We start from the raw sequence: 16927 nt of genomic DNA, 5'->3' as shown, positions 1-16927 counted from the left end.
TTAGGATAAACCGCTTAAGACGCATCATCTCGTTTTAGAGATAATAACAATTATATTAATATATTATTAATAACAAGATTATTATTATATTATAGAAGAAAGAAGACATAATTATTAGAAATACTACTATTGTGTCATTAATGTTATATTAATAAGGTTATCTATAATTATGTAATAAATTAATAAAATTTGAGGCGGCAGTAGCTCAGTCCATAGGGACTCGGGTTGGGAACCGGAGGGTCGCCTGCTCAAGTCCCCGTCCGGACCAAAATATGGAGCGTGGACTGGTAGCTGGAGAGGTGCCAGTTCAACTCCTGGGCACTGCCCCTGAGCAAGGCACCGAACCCCCAACCGCTCGGAGCGCCTGTCATGTGCAGCCCCCTCACTCTGACATCTCTTCACTTAGTGTATAGGTCCAGTTTGTGCATGTGTGTGTTCGGACCTGTGTGTAATTAACAACAGAGTGAAAAATTGAATTTGCCCTCAGGGGCATTAATAAAGTATATAAAATTAAATAGTAATAGGCTAATAATAATAATAATAATAATGATAGTTATTATCATTATTACATAATTATAGATAACATTATTAATATAACATGAATGACACAGTGTTGTATGGTATAACAATTTAACAAACAACAAACTAATGTCAAGCAAAGGAAAAGAATAAATAAATAAATAAATACAACCTTAAACTAAACATAATCAAAAGAAAAATGAATCGTTTCTAAGTAGAAAGAGGAATAGTGACGTCATTGCTGAAAACATTGTCATGATAGTTCAGAGCATTTCAGTGAGATGGAGCTCGAGACGTAGGTTTTTGTGTTTGTTTTACCAACTTCTTGAGACACAAGGGGCACCATGAACACTATCTCAGAGCTTCTTTGTCAATAATTTGACTCTCAGGGAACAAAAAAGTTTGAAACAATTGGGATAGTTAAAGTTGGTGCATTTAAAATAAACTGGAGCCCGTTTGTATCAAGAGGACGCCATTTAACTGAGTCTAACATTGTACAGTGGAGTGTGATACAACATGTGGGGCTGTTTCAGAGGCGTTCCGGTAAAAAGCGTCAGTTTACGATGTCATTTGTGAATGACAACACTTCCTTCGTCCTCTGACACGAGACTTGATACACGGTCCATTCAAAAGCAAAACATCACACGGATCCTGTGACGCAGCTCAACCCTGCGAGCGGTGAACAGCCAATCAGTGACGAGGATTACGTCTGGAAGCGGGAGGTGGCGCGGGGTGTGGGCGTCATCTCTTCACTCTGATTGGACGGAAACCCGACCCGATGCCGGTAAGCCCCGCCCCTTACTAGTTACTTCCTGCGGCGGCGCTAGCTTGTCGGCTACAGAAATAAAGCTCCTTCACACAGGCAGCAGCGGAGACGGTGTCCGCACTGACTGTAAACGCCACAACGGTTCACTGAGGTCGAGTAGGTCAGCAGGAGAGGTTTATTAGCACAGGTAGAGAACTAGCTGAAGCATAAAATAAGAAATAAAACACAGTTATTAGTGTTTTTTGTGTGTCAGGTGTTGAAGGCGGGCTAAGTTAGCTAGACAGAGCTAGCTAACATCATCAATTAGTCCATTAGCTAGATTAAACAGGGACAGTGGCTGTTAGTTGTACATCGAGTTAAACGGTTTTTAAGAATAATTAAAGCGTTTCATTGAATCGCTGTGAGCATCCTCAGTCGGTGATATTTAGTCCTTCAGCTCGGTGACGTTGAGGAGCTGCGATGGACTTCCTTGCTGGATGCGTAGGAGGTAAGTCGCTCCAAAGCTGCACTTGTGTTAGCCACATTATACTGTCTGTATTAAATGAGTGCAGCTGGCAAAGAGACATTGTTATGAGACATTACAGCGTGACACAGCGCTGATGAATTTCTGTCTGTGTCTCTCACAGTAGCAGCAAACCACACACCGCCCTTTTAACGTGATGCAACTCCATCACAAGATTACCAGTGCATTTTCTAAATTCCACCGCAGGTCGGCACACTGAGGCAAATCCTGTAAATGCCCCTGATTGCATCAGACCTGGTAGCTCACTGTGACTGGGCTCCGCTGCAGGGTCAAGTTGAATATGATACTGTGAAACAGTTACTTCTTTCTATCTGGTGTTGTTCCCCTGCTGCAGTTTGGTGATTGCTAAAAAATCACAAGGTACAGTTATATATGTGAACCTACAAAGACACAATCTGAATTTCATTCAGTCTAACAGGTGCATGGTTTGTCTCCTACTGCATATTACAAGCAGGGGTGGAGCGCAGCATCAGCAGCCAGCCAAATACTGATAAAATATGCAAGTGGCGGCTAGACTTGTTTCACCCGCCAGCCAAAACAAACATGTTAATCTACTGAGTGGCTTATGGAGTTTGGAAACCACCAGCCACTGTGACAAATGGAAAAAACCTTAATATTTAACCCTAATATTCAACCCTGATTATATGATGATATGATTTCTTTGTTTCAGGGATGTGCTAGCTCACCAAGGGTGCTCCAACCTTCTCCCCGGTGTCACTTGTACACCCTGCTGAATTAAAAGCATGCAAACATTACACAAGTGCAACCCGAGCTTTCGAGCTTGGCAGTAGGCTTGGCAAAGTTTCCACACACACACACACACACACACACCCACACCAAAGGCAGATGACGTGAATCACAGTACACACCTCTTCGCAGACCAATCCCATGCTTTCTTTTCTTAAGGGCGCCTGGCATGGCAGACCATGTGGTTTTCCACCTCTCTCACAGGGTGGTATAATTCAGAAAGCCATCTGCAGTTTAGCAGGAAGCTGGATGCTGCTGTTTGAGGACGGCCTAGTTTGGCTCAAACTCGTAACGAAGTGACATGTCCTGTGAATATTATTTACAAAGCCAAACATGCCTCAGGTGGCTTTACAATATTTACAGCGTACAACACCCTCTGTCTTTGCAGTTTTCAAACCTGCATGTTCAGACATTTAACGATGGGTGGAAACACAGTGAGGAGAACTGTCATAACAATGAAGCCACATCCTCGTGTGCTTGTTTTTCCTGTACTTGGATCATACCAGCGTGCTGAGGTCAATGACCGCTTGTCATTGTATCAGACACACACGCCTGCTTGTGTTCTTTTCCTGGCTTACAGCCGGGACTCAGTCCTGATTGGCTCTTTTTACAAATGGGTCAGGTGACAAAAGCAGGTGCTTATGACGGATAAGCTCGCTGTGCGTGTTTGTTTACTGTTGTGAAACAGGTGGGCAGACAGTTACTGCAGGCCTATCATTTCTTTATTAATATTCTAAGGATTATAATATAATAATTATAATAATCATTGTTTTTAACCCTTAAAACACTGTAATAATATGGATTTTACTCTGCTTAAATCAGAAAAAACGCTTGAGATGAGATTAAAAATCTCTTTTCCAGAGTGTCCTGGACGAGACAGGCAGCAACATAAGTTACAGACAGACAACACAGAATAAAAATTTGAAACTCTCAAACAAGCGATATAAAAAACAAAATAAGATTACTACAAAGCAAAGCCAAAAAGTATGTTAATATGTGCGAGAGGTGAAGCCTAATATAATTGCAAATAGTGGCAGCTACGCATGATAACAAAGACCAGCTAGGACACACCTGACTTAATGATGAATGATTAATCAAATCAAATAATCCTTAGATCATTCAGTACTTGTAGATGTTATGGATTTCTTGGAGTAGACTTTAAGGATAGAATCCGCTGTGCCGTTTAATTTCATGCCACAATATTGATATTTTTCATGATATAGTACGTTTTATTATGTTTTATCCACTGGAAAAAAGTTAAGTGACATATATACTACTCGCCTGCAATGCTTACCTGTGATGCTTTAATAAGTAAAACATGATTTGTCCAAAAATCTGTCCCAAATGTGGTTAAAAGATGTCTTGAACGCACCCTAAAAGCATTAAATTTAACTGTCTGATACCTGAAGACACCCTGAAAATGTCTGAGAAGACGCAATTACATCGTCACATGGCCTGTAAAAACATAATGCTGTCATATCTAGGATTGTAGTATCAGTACGTTCTTTGTTTCTGGGCTCACTCTTTAATATTGTTTGTGTTCTGTCCAAGAACTGTTATCTGCTTTTAACACAGACTGAGCTGAGAAGCCCAAACTGGCACCAGTGCCTAGATTATGTAACTTTCAAAGGCTCACTAAAGAAAGTTTTAGGAGGTGACGATGCCGAGTGTGCTGGCTCAGGCTCGATAAGGCTGCATTATCCCGGAGGAGATGGCAGCGTACTCTAAAATTACACAACAGTGCCACCAGCAGGAGCTTTGGCCTTCAAAGACGGGTCCAATAGGGAGAAAACTGGTTAAACATGCCTGATGTGTCAGTGGGTTCAGATTTCTTAAAATAATCAGATAGAAGTGGCATGAATTCAACAGAGGTTCTCACGTTTGTTTCCTTTGTCTCCAGGTGCTGCTGGAGTCTTGGTTGGACACCCTTTTGACACAGTTAAGGTGGGTAAAGGTTTTTTTAAGGCGCAGTGTCATTATAACAACTTTAAAAGCCTTTTTTAAGGGAATTTTCCTTTTAAACCAACAAACCATTAAACTTAGAACAACAATTTCCCCTCCAGACAACTTTTAAATACTCTATGATTAATCTTGTGTAAGGCTGCTTTCACACCTGCCCTGTTTGCATCGGTTCAGTTGAACTCAAGTTAATTTTCTAAACATTGTTTTCTAGTTGGAGCCGCGCCTCGTTTTCAAACTGTATGCTTTGACTAAAATGAACAATGACAGCAATGTAGTCCACGATGAGCAGCGCTAAAATCAACCTGCGTAGTTGTCCCTCCATCCGCACTGCTCTTGTGTCTTTTCTGTGCCAGCTTTCAAGAGCGCAGTGGCAGCTTGTGTCTGGGGTCGCTAAGCAACCTTAACAAGCATCATACAGCCAATTTACCTGAAATCCTGAGAGCAGAGCTGATCTTCTTCCAGGAGCTGTTTATAAGTGTGTAGGCCTATTGTCTGTGGGACAGATGTAAGGCTCTGGGTATCCCTGCTCTAACATGATCAACAACTTCTCCATATTTATCAGACCGTTTCATGCTGAATGTTTTTCACCAAGTTGCCATGTCATCCCTGTACGTTATAGACGGCTAACTAAACTGAACTTTGTTACTACCTTTCATCTGTTATGGATTGTATATTAGAAGGGAAACAGATTGGTTTTCAAGGGTTTAACTGATCACTGTCTTCTGTTCCAGGTGAGACTTCAGGTCCAAAGTATCGACAAGCCTCTGTACCGCGGGACTTTCCACTGTTTCCAGTCCATCATACATCAGGAGTCGGTACGTGGATTTATTTCCAATACAAATCTAATGTTTATATATGAATATGCAAGTGACTAAGGTTATGTTATGTACGGTTTGTTTGCTTTAATATATGTGAGGGTTTTCTGGTTTTCTGAGTTGACAGAAATATGCGTTTTATCTTTAGATGTTTTGTTGTTTGTGTCATTCACCTTCAGGATTTAAAGTCTGCCTGTCATGTTGACACCTGTGCAGAAGTTATGTTGGACAGAGCCTATCTTTAGCCAGGTCCAGCCACTGTGGCTGTTATGGTCAGCAGTTAACAGTCAGTGACCTGATAGCAGAGTTACGTCACTCTTGGTCTTAAGACTGAATTGGACACCTAAACTTGTGAGGCTGAAGTGTGCGACGGTTTGAGTGGGGATAAGTGTAGTTTTGTTGAAGGTGGACAGACATGTTTGGGTGGGTTATTTTCAAGCTCAGTGAAGTTTTGTTTTCCTTTTTGTTGAATTAATTTCTCCATGTTCTCTTTTTACTTTTGGTGCAATCGTTGGGATTTGTTTTTTCTCCCGAGTGATCAGGACAACTATTTTCAGCCTCATTTACATTACAGGACTCAATATTCAACGTTTAATAGAATAACTAACAGTAGCAGGTCACAGCTAGGGGGAGAAAAGATATTTTTTGTGAAAAGGCAAACTGAAGCAGCACCTGTTTCCAGAATCAGTATTTAAATAGCCTCGGGGTGTTTCACTCTTTTCACTCATGCTACAGGCACCTTTATTATAGAAATGACTGTCCTGAAAAGAAGTACATGATGTCTTTTACACTAGAACACTTTATAATATATTCTGCTTTTAGGAGGTTGCTAGAGAGGATGTAGGTTCATTATCAAATTGAGACTATGATAGGAAAGATGAACACAGGTGAACCATGTTGAAAGAGTTTTGCACATGCAGGAGTTGTCCCCAGTTTTATCCATTACATGAGTTATGTAACTAGAGGACAAAGTTAGATTAGACAGTTGATTTGATCTACAGTTGCTGACAAAACAGGCTGCAATATAACCACTTGGGGCATTTGTGCGCCCTCACTGTACGTCTAATAGAGGTGCTTGTTTTTGCCATTGGCAGGTTCAGATTGTTATTTCAAGTGCTGGACAACATTGTGGACACATCACTACAGAGAAACATCATTTCTGTTTCACCACAAACAGCCCCAAAATCACTACCGCCAAACCCACCAGACTCCATTTAAAAAAACAGTATTTTTATCATTGTAAAACACACTTCATTTATAGTCAACAGAAGCAGAAATAAAACCACAAAATCCCTCTTGGTTCGTCTTTTCACTGCTCCAACAATCACCAACTCTGGTTTGGTTGAAATAAACCTTTAATTCACCCAGTTAGATGTGATAATATGTTGACTCTATACATGTTAAAATTACCCTTTATTTAAATGGAGTCTGGTGGGTTTGGCAAGAGCGATTTCAGGACTGACTAGTTAAACAAAAAGGATCTTACTCTTTAACAAAAAGGTCTATCTCTGTAGGGATCCTTTCCATAATGCTGTCAGACACTTAAATAATAATCTGATCCTGTCAGTGGCAAAAACAAACACTTTAAGTGGACGCACCTAACGATGCGAACATGCTTTGGGTGGTAACATTGCAGCCTGTTTGCTGCAGCGCTCAACTGGACTGGACCAGTTTCGAAACTGTTGTTGCCATGAGTCACTAGACAAGAATATCTGAAGACAGGGTCAAGACTGAAACATAGTGAACTTACCCAACCCTCAGACTCTTCAGGCATTTGTAAAATAGCAATGTGACAGGTTTAGTGACTTTGTCGACCTGTTTGTTAACATTTTTTTGCTGTATAATATGTGAAAAGTACAAAAAAAAGTTCCTCTTGATGATGCAAACATATGAAGCAATAAATAACAGAAAAGAGATTAGAGATTTGTATCTTTGTCACAGGGAGCGACCCATGAATATCATCAATATTTGTTAATATGGGAATTTTTGTCATAACCCACAAGAACAATAGCTGTATTTATCCGTACAGGCATAGAGAAGGTTGGATTAGGAACAAACAGCTGCTGAATCATCATTAGCTGATCTTTTTGTTCAACAAAAAGGTCAGATTATTATTCTAAGTGTCTGACAGCATTATGTAAAGGATCCCTGCAGAGATAGACATCTTTATTAAAGAGTAAGATCCTTTTTGTTTAACCAGAAACAGTCCTGAAATCACCATCTCCAAACCCACCAGACCCCATTTAAATAAACAGTAATTTTAGCGTGTATAGAGGCAGCACATTTACACATCTAATTTAGTAAATTAAGGGTTTATTTCAACTAAATCAGTGTTGATGATTGTTGTAATTGTAAAAAGATGAGCCAAAATAGTTTTTATCAGTTTTATTTCATTTTTGTTGACTTTAAGTGAAGCGTGTTTTCTGATTATAAAATCACTGATTATTTAAATGGAGTCTGGTGGGTTTGGTGAGAGCGATTTCAGGGCCGTTTCTGGTTAAACAGAAATGATCTTACTGTTTCACAAAAAGCTCAGTCTCTGTAGTGATCCATCCACAATGTTGTCAGACACTTAGAATAATAATCTGAACCTGTCAGTGGACAAAACAAACACTTTCAGGTGTCGTTAAGTGACTGTGTACAAGTGCCTGAGGTGGTTGCATTGCAGCCTGTTTTCTGGCCGCCATCTGCAGGTCATTGCTGTTCCCTTTAGCGATTTAGCCACAAAAACATGGGAGAATAAGGGTCAGGTTGAAAAACACTATATTTGCCCTTTAAAGTAAGAACCTGAATGTTTTTATTTAAAAGAAAAATCAGCTCCATCTGTGATTTTATGCTGATGTTTTCACACATTTTGTGTAACGTGACGTCTCTGACCCTCTCCACAGGTGTTTGGTTTGTACAAAGGCATTGGCTCCCCCATGATGGGCCTTACGTTCATCAATGCCATAGTGTTTGGTGTTCAGGGAAACACCATGCGGCTGCTGGGACAGGACACCCCAATGAACCAGTTCCTCGCTGGTGCCGCAGCAGGTGCGATCCAGTGTGTCATCTGCTGCCCCATGGAGTTGGCGAAAACCCGCATGCAAATGCAGGGCACTGGAGAGAAGAAGTCCACAAGGAAGCTGTACAAGAATTCCCTGGACTGCTTGGCACGCATCTACAACCGGGAGGGGCTGCGGGGCGTGAACAGAGGCATGGTCACCACATTTCTCCGCGAGACACCTGGCTTCGGAGTGTATTTCCTGGCCTATGATGTGATGACGCGCAGCCTTGGTTGCGAGCCAGATGACCGCTTCATGATCCCCAAACTGCTGTTTGCCGGGGGCATGGCTGGCATCGCGTCCTGGCTCTCCACCTACCCTGTGGACGTGATCAAATCGCGGCTGCAGGCGGACGGGGTGGGCGGTGTCAACCAGTACAGTGGCATTGCTGACTGCGTGCGACAGAGTGTCAGGAGAGAGGGCTACATGGTGTTCACACGGGGCCTCACCTCCACGCTGCTACGAGCCTTCCCTGTGAATGCGGCGACCTTTGCTACTGTCACACTCTTCCTCATATACGCCCGCGGGGCGGAGGAGGGGCCTAAAGACTGTGAGATGGCTCAGCCAAGCCACCACGCACAGATGCAGCAGCAGGCCCAACCCTCCAGCCTGTGATGACCCACAGGTCTCACCCTCACGGCAGGCACTTTACAAGAGCATGGAAAGACAAAATCTACAACAGACTCTTTACTACTGTCTGACTCAGTCTCCCATCAGACCAGTCATTCCCACATTTGAGACAGAAATACCCGGTTTATATAAACGCTCGTTTATACTTCATGTCAAAAAGGAAAAAACTGTATTTATTTTTTAGCCATGATTTTACATTTCAGGTTTGCCTCTGAGGAGGCAGACTGGTAAAGGGGACGGTTTTAGCAGCAGCTTAAATCTCGTGTGTGAAGCTGATCTAGACTTGTTACTGAGCCACTAAAGTACTGTAAGTCCGTGGCTGGGTAGTGTGTGCACCGTAGAGCCTGACGGTTGGCATCTTGAAAAGTGCAGTGTTTAACTGAACCTGTATATATCGTTGACTTATATCTTTTTTTAATGTATATTGGAAATCTTTTTCCTGCCTTATAATATGAATACTTTTATTTTTGTTTGAGGAAGCTGAAGCACCTGTTTGTACCTGAACTGTAGCCTCTTAAGAGCCGAGCAAGCAAGAGAGAGGGAATGTAGCGTTTGATAAGAACTCGCGTGTGCTATCAAACCAAAAAACATATTGCAGCTACAACCGAATCCTCACTGAAGCACTATTACTCCATACTGAACATATCAGTACCTACTGTAAACAGAATCCACTGGTCTGAAGGGCTCTTCAGGGACCGAATGTAAAGTCTGGTCATGTGTAAATCTGGGTGTTAGATGGCGTTATGTTGTATGTCTTGTTTAGCATGTTGTGTCCCCCTGTTTTATTTTATTTTTGTAAAGTGCTGTTATTTTTCTAAGAATAGCTTTTAAGTCTGCGCTTGATGTGGTTATAGCAGGGTCAGAAATGTATTCTAGGGGCTCTCTTTAAAGTTTTGGAAATGGTTAAAACTGAGAGGCCTTTAAATGTCCAAATATTTTGGATGGCCCTCGTTCATTTTACTCCATTTGTATTTAACTTGTTGTCAAATGTTAATGTGTAATAGGGACCACTGTGGTGGTGATTTGTGGCAGACTATAGCCCCCTTTACACAGCCTGCTCAAGGCTGTCATTGCACCTGACCGCTCTGTTTAAAGCGTATGAGCACTGAATGAGGGGAGGGAGTTGTAGTAGGCACTGGAGGCAGTAACAGAGCGGAGTTGGCGTTAAGTAATGGTGTGTTCATGCGTCTTGTTATTCACACATATACAGCTGCTGGAGTGTTTTGTGTAGTATTTTGCAGCTGGTGAATTTTTGCCCTGAACAGTCGTGCTAACAGCCGTGCTAACTAACTGGGGAAGGCAGCTAACGGCTAACTTGGTTTGCAGTAAAGTAAAACCAATAGCTAGAATTTAGGGATGTGAAAATGGAGGCTCCGTGCTTCTAACCAGCATGAACTAAGACAGCGACACGCACAAATTTTAATTACTTAGAGCACTTTGCTAAGAAGCAACTAAATGAAATGGCCCACACACGTCACAAATACATAGCTTAAGAACTTCGCATGTAGTCCTGTGACTTTGCTCACTTTTCTCCAAGTCCTTTCTTTTTTTTGTTCTGTCTCTACAGTACTGACGTTCAGTGGCAGAGCTCCGGGTGGCCTCAGGTGGCCACATTGTTTGTTCTGATTCTCGGTGACATCAGAGGAATCTCAACCAGATCTTAACTCTGATATTCTTTCGCGACACAGCATCATGCAAATGAAAAATTTCAGCTCAAGTGAAGATGCACTAGCCACGTTGCCCTGTGTGACTTGACAGTTATGAATTAATGGGGGCAAAAACATTTCATGTGAACAGCCCCTAAAAGGGACAGCCAGCACACGGGACTGCACACACACACACACACACACACACACACTAGATGGGGTTGTGTTAAGCAGGATTTATACTTGTGTGCCAGCTCTCTGCAGAGCTTGCGCCTATGTGAGCATTTATAGTTGTGCAGTGGTGTGTCTGTGTCACTCTGCAGTTACACCTCCAAAACACTAGTTGGTGGTGGGGTTTCTGTGAAGTGCTGTAAAGTTCAGTTGATTCAAAACACACATTAAACACACATTAAACATGGCTTAATAGAGACAGTTTCAAACACAAGTACACAAATCAGCTTCACTATAACTCGCAGCATTCACAGACAAACACTTGTCTTTATCTGGACACATTTCCCCCACAAATACAACATGCTAACGTTATTAGCACAAGCCTATGGCATTTTACATTGTGTAAATTAGCCTAGCGACTAGCAGAGATTTCCTCTGCTCATATGAAGCTAGAATAAAAAACCTACCACACTTAAAATGCTATTTTGTGAAGGGAAATGGTTTCAGCTTACAAAGACATAGACAGGAGGTCTGCATCACCAAGACCTTGAATTACATGGGGGGAGGTGCACGTCAGGCTGCGGAGTAGGGTACATTGCAGGCTCTACATTGATGCGAGCCTACGACATAGGTACGGCATTGATTTGACGCCTAAGTATAAATCCCCCCCTTGCACATCACTCCTCTTTTACTTCCGAAACAGCAGCATGCTATCCACAATCATAAATCATGGCAGCATTATGCCGGCGGTGTTTCAGTATAAACAATCTAAAGCCAGTGTGACGATGGATCTTCTTAATGGCAGTGTTGCTGAATCTCTGTGTAAAAGAGGCTTTACTCTGAGATTGTTTCACGTGCGTGACGGTTGGAGGAAATCAGAATTAAAAGTGACTGAAGAACAATTAAATTTGTACCCAAAAGTACTCGAAGCCAGCTGTTGCTTCAACAAAAAACAAACATTGTTAAAGGTTAAACGATGTAAAATAACCCGAGGTGTGAATGATTAGTGGAGGACAGAGCCTTTTAATGAGCCTCTAAAATGCAGAAAGTTAATTTATAACTTAAGTTAGTGTTTATTGGGCAGAAAGTTTTGTCAGCTTAACTTGGCAAATGCGTGTCTCCCCATATTAATATACTGCATTGGATTGGGGCTTTAACTTGACGTATTTATTTTCTAATTAATTTAATGATGTACAGGTATTGTTAGTGAGTGGGAGTTGTCTGCTTTCTGCATGTGTGTGCTCAGTAACCAGTCATATTTTTGTAATGTATGCCTGAATGTCAAACATCTTGCTCCAAAGCAATCAAAGTTTGTCCCCTCTAAAACGCTAACGTGTCAGTCCCTGTTAAAGCAGTAAGTCGTCAGCGCTGCTGAAAACCTGTTCCCCTGAATGCTTCTCTGAGCTGACGTCTGACCCAGCGTTACTGCTGTCATGTGTGCATTAAGACTGCTATGAAAGGCACCTTTAGTATGTTGATTGTAACACACCTGTATTGACCCGCAGGTGTTTCAGCTGAAGAGTTGAAGGCATAGGAATACATATATTTTTACTGTACTGCTATGGTTGAAGGACAGAATGCTAATTGTCATTCAATGCTGCTGAGAAACTTGAAACTCTCTGAGGCTTTGTACTCTGGTTTGATGGTGTGTGATGATGAGAAATCAAAGTGTGTTAAGTGCAAAGGGATTTTTGGTATGTGTGTAGAAGTTGCTCAATAATTCCACCTCTTTAAACAGTGACTGTTATCTCTGTACGGTAGATTACATCTGAAACTTTGCCGTGTGAGCGCTAACATGTAGTCCTGCTGATGTGAAACTGCAATATGTACAGGATGTTATTAATGTGAGATATATAAACACATACATAGTGTGTAACATATTTTTCAGTCTAAAGTAGTCGTGTGGTTCCCTCAATGTCTGCCGTTTTTAAAGTCTCTGTTTAATCAGTTTGATTCAGCTGAAGAGATTTTACCTGAAAAACTGAGACGTGATATTTTTGTAACATAGTCCTGCAGAACCTATTTGTCTAGATTTGTCACTGAGGATCTGTACGAATGGGTGAATAAAAATGATTCAGCAGCTGTTTGTTTGTTTCTGACCCAACCCTCTCTACGTCTCTACGGATAAATACAGCTATTGTTCTTGTGGGTTATGACAATAATTCCCATAATTAACAAATGATGATATTCATGGACCGCTCCCTGTGACTAAGATACAAGTCTCTAATCTCTTTTCTATGATGAACAGCATTAACTGATGAGACCTAATATGGGTGCGTCACTAAGGCTGCTTTCACACCTGTTTGGCTCAGTTCAGTTGAACTCAAGTTCGTTTTCCCCTCAGTGTGGTTCGTTTGTGCAGGTGTGAACACAGCAAAACAACCGGACCGAGACCTTCTTGAAGAGGTGGTCTCAGTCCGGTTCCAAAGGAACTCTGGTGCGGTTGGTTTGTGGTGAGAAGGTGTTGCGACCTGGATGTGAAGCAACTGCAGTCACATGACACATTGTTTGGGTTAAACATGAGCATGTTACAGTCCTGGAGGATTATTAATGTGCACCTCCTCCTGTACTGCCTTAATATGCACATTCAGCACATCCAGTGCATCAAAACATTGTTTTCTAGTTGGAGCCGCGTTTGCCTCGTTTTCAAACTGTATGCTTTGACTAAAATGAACAATGACAGCAATATAGTCCACGATGAGCAGCGCTAAAATCAACCTGCGTAGTTGTCCCTCCATTGTGACATTAGAAAGTGTCACATTTATCTTGCAAGTGTACTCTTCCTCAACGTTTGCTTTACTTCCTGGATTTTTCCCACATGGAAATTCTGACCAGAATGTACTTGTAATTCTTTACAGAAAAAAAAGGAAAATATTGGAGCTGATGGAACTTATAGGTTAATCAATCAATCAATCAATTTTATTTATAAAGCCCAATATCACAAATCACAATTTGCCTCACAGGGCTTTACAGCATACGACATCCCCCTGTCCTTAAGACCCTCACAGCTGATCAGGAAAAATTCCCCAAAAACCCTTTAATGGGGAAACAAAACAGTAGAAACCTCAGGAAGAGCAACTGAGAAGGGATCCCTCTTCCAGGACGGACAGACGTGGGGTGGTTTTACTGGTGCAGCCCATCTGAGATATAATTGGGCTGGATGTGGTCCATGAACTACAATGAGTTTGACACCCATGCCCTAATGTCCTCTAGCCTATACACTGTGCGATTTTAGCAATCTTATAAGACCACTGCATGACACACTGTGAGACGTGGATCTAATAAACTTTGGTATGACGTCAAGTTTGAAGTGTGCAGATTGTACGATGGCCGTTTACTACTGAATCACAGGTTACGACGTACGTCAATATGCAACGTCATCAGCATGCACCACTTTAGCGTCTGCGCCACCACAGGTAGCTTGCTCACCTGGAAGTTGCAGTTGCAGTTTCCTTCCATGCAGCGTCTTTTTTCTGGCGGTCATGATAGCAGCTGGAGGAAACATCAAATCAACAAGGCTTCTGCTGCCACAGCTCCACCAAACTTTCCTCTTTCTGGGAGTTCCACACACTTCTTTTTGTTCGTTTTACCTCCATGGCAAACGATCATTTGTTTGGGCTTAGCGCCAGTGTCGCGGTGACCATTGCATCATTTCGTGCTGCATTTCTATTGGTTGATTAGTAGACGTAGGTCGTAGCAGCTGTCACACTGTGAGATAGTCATCCTAAATTTCTGACACGTCAGAATTTTATCTCAGGTTATCTTTGGTCACAAGACGTTGACAACGGCCGTCCTTGAGCCTATCTCACAGTGCAACGTAAGACCACCGTTTTAGAGCCACGACCAAAGATATCACCACATTTCTCCCACGATGGTCATCTTTTGTCAGGGACAGCCCAAAATCGCACAGTGTATACCGGCCATAAGAGGAAAAAGTTGCTGTCACTAAACCTTTCAAATGCCTGAAGAGTCTGAGGGTTGGGTAAGATCAGTAAGTTTGTCTTGACTTTATCCTCCCATATTTATGTGTAGTGACTCACGGCAGCAACAATTTTAAACCTGGTCCAGTCCAGTCGAGTGCTGCAGCCAGCAGCAGCAAAACAGGCTGCAATGTTACCACCCAAAGCATGTTCGTATCGTTACGTACGTCTACTAAAAGTGCTTGTTTTTGCCACTGACAGGATCAGATTATTATTATAAGTGTCTGACAACATTATGGAAAGGATCCTTACTTTTGTTAAAGAGTAAGATCCTTTTGTTTTACCAGAAACAGCCCTTAAATTGGTCTCGCCAAACCCACCAGACTCCATTTAAATAAAGGGTAATTTTAACATGTATAGAGTCAACATATTATCACATCTAACTGGGTGAATTAAGGGTTAATTTCAACAAAACTTGAACTGGTGAGTGTTGGAACAGTGGAAAGACACACCAAGACAGCTTGTCTGGTTTTATTTTGTTTTGGTCAGCTATGAATGAAGTGTGTTTTACAATAATAAAATTGCTGTTTTTTTTTAAATGGAGTCTGGTGGATTTGGTTATAGGGATTTTGTGGCTGTCTCTGGTTAAACATAACGATCTTACTCTTAACAAAAAGGTCAGTCTCTGTAGTGATGCGTCCACAATGTTGTCCATAACCTTAAAATAACAATCTGAGCCTGTCAGTGGCAAAAACAAACACTTTTAATAGATGTACATTGACAGTGCACAAATGCCCCAATTGGTAACATTGCAGCTTGTATTGCCGCCCCCTGATGCAGCGCTCTCCCTCAATTCTGGACCAATTTCAAAAGTTGCTGCCATTAGTCTCTCAGACACAGAAACATGAGAACACAGTTCAGGTTGAAAAATCCCACAGCTGCCCTTTAAGTTCCTGTCCTTGCTATCGTCACAGTCAGGGATGACACAGCATCTTACTCCGTGTTCTCTGGATGTGTTAGGCTTTACTTTACTTGTGCATTTCCTCCAACACAGATTTGTTAATACATCAGATTTTTTTAGCACTCAGCACAAGTATGTGTATTGCTTCCTGCTGTCTGTTAATATCCATCGTACGGCTCATAAAGCATTCGTCGATGCTGCAGAAGAGACCAGCCAGCACCGCCCTCGCTGCTCATCTGTTGAGTGAACCACAGGCAGACTAAATCACTGTATTGTAAAATATATAAATGCTGATCTTCATTTCTGAGTGGTTCAATCAGAGACACCAAATAGGCCTTTTGAAAACTGTGATGTGGAGACGAGGGACCTTCAGGCAGTCTTTATGGGGTGGATCTGTGAATCACTGATCATAGTGAAACAGTAACACAGGACAAACAAACTCGCAGTGAATCATCTGGAATCTGTGGGACGCATTAGTGAGAGGCCAGTCCTCGTATATTACCCATGGGATTTATTTATGAGCGCAGGAGCAAGGGCACTCTGGGGTTTAACACTGTGAGGGGAAGCTGGGTGCAGTTTAGATTGTCAGCACAAAACACAATCCAACACCAACACTGAGGGGCCACTCGGCTCTGTGAGATGAAGACTGCGGTTTCTGATGAAGGCGTTTGGATGTCTCTGAACAGCTTTTCATTATAGCTGAAAATCAACTTCCTGTGTAGCTTCTAGTTGAAGTGAGAATCACAAAGAGCTGCAAAAGGATGCACCACTTGTCCACAGAATATCTGGTCACTGTAGTCTCAACCTGAGCGCCATCTGCTGGTGAATAGTGGTAACTGCAACAAAACCTTAAAGGGTCAGTTCACACAAATTAATAGAAAGAAAATTTGTTATCAACGAGGTCTGCCATCTGGTTTGGTCCGTTTCTTCTTCTTCTTCTTCTTGTGTGGAAGTACAGTCTAGTATAGTTTCTGACAATGTCAAGCAGAAAAAAGAAAGCATTTGCTATTCTTTACAGTTGACTTATTTCCACGAGTGTCCAGCAGAGGTGGGCCCAAGTCACTGTTTTGCAAGTCACCAAAAGGCACCAAAGCCCCAAGTCAAGTCTCAAGTCCGAAACTTTGAATTTTGAGTCCAAACAAAGTCACAATGCACTCTTCCTCTGGTCTAACAGCATTTCAACAATTTGTTGAAAACATTTGTGGAAACTGTTGCACCTCTGT

General features: G+C 41.9%; 1 protein-coding gene across 1 annotated transcript; it reads left to right on the top strand.

The window, feature by feature from the left end:
• Positions 1-1343: 1343 nt before the first annotated feature.
• On the top strand, positions 1344-12899 carry slc25a29 (solute carrier family 25 member 29). The gene is made up of 4 exons (XM_049590527.1): positions 1344-1772; positions 4456-4499; positions 5249-5332; positions 8221-12899. Exons 1-4 carry the CDS (start codon positions 1745-1747, stop codon positions 8989-8991), a joined length of 927 nt encoding a protein of 308 aa, XP_049446484.1. The 5' UTR covers positions 1344-1744; the 3' UTR covers positions 8992-12899.
• The last annotated feature ends 4028 nt before the right edge of the window (positions 12900-16927 follow it).

The sequence above is a fragment of the Epinephelus fuscoguttatus genome, linkage group LG11, assembly GCF_011397635.1.
Source record: "Epinephelus fuscoguttatus linkage group LG11, E.fuscoguttatus.final_Chr_v1".
NCBI lineage: Eukaryota > Metazoa > Chordata > Actinopteri > Perciformes > Serranidae > Epinephelus > Epinephelus fuscoguttatus.
The sequence above is the reverse complement of the archived record's forward strand: the minus strand, read 5'-3'. Positions and strand labels throughout refer to the sequence as shown.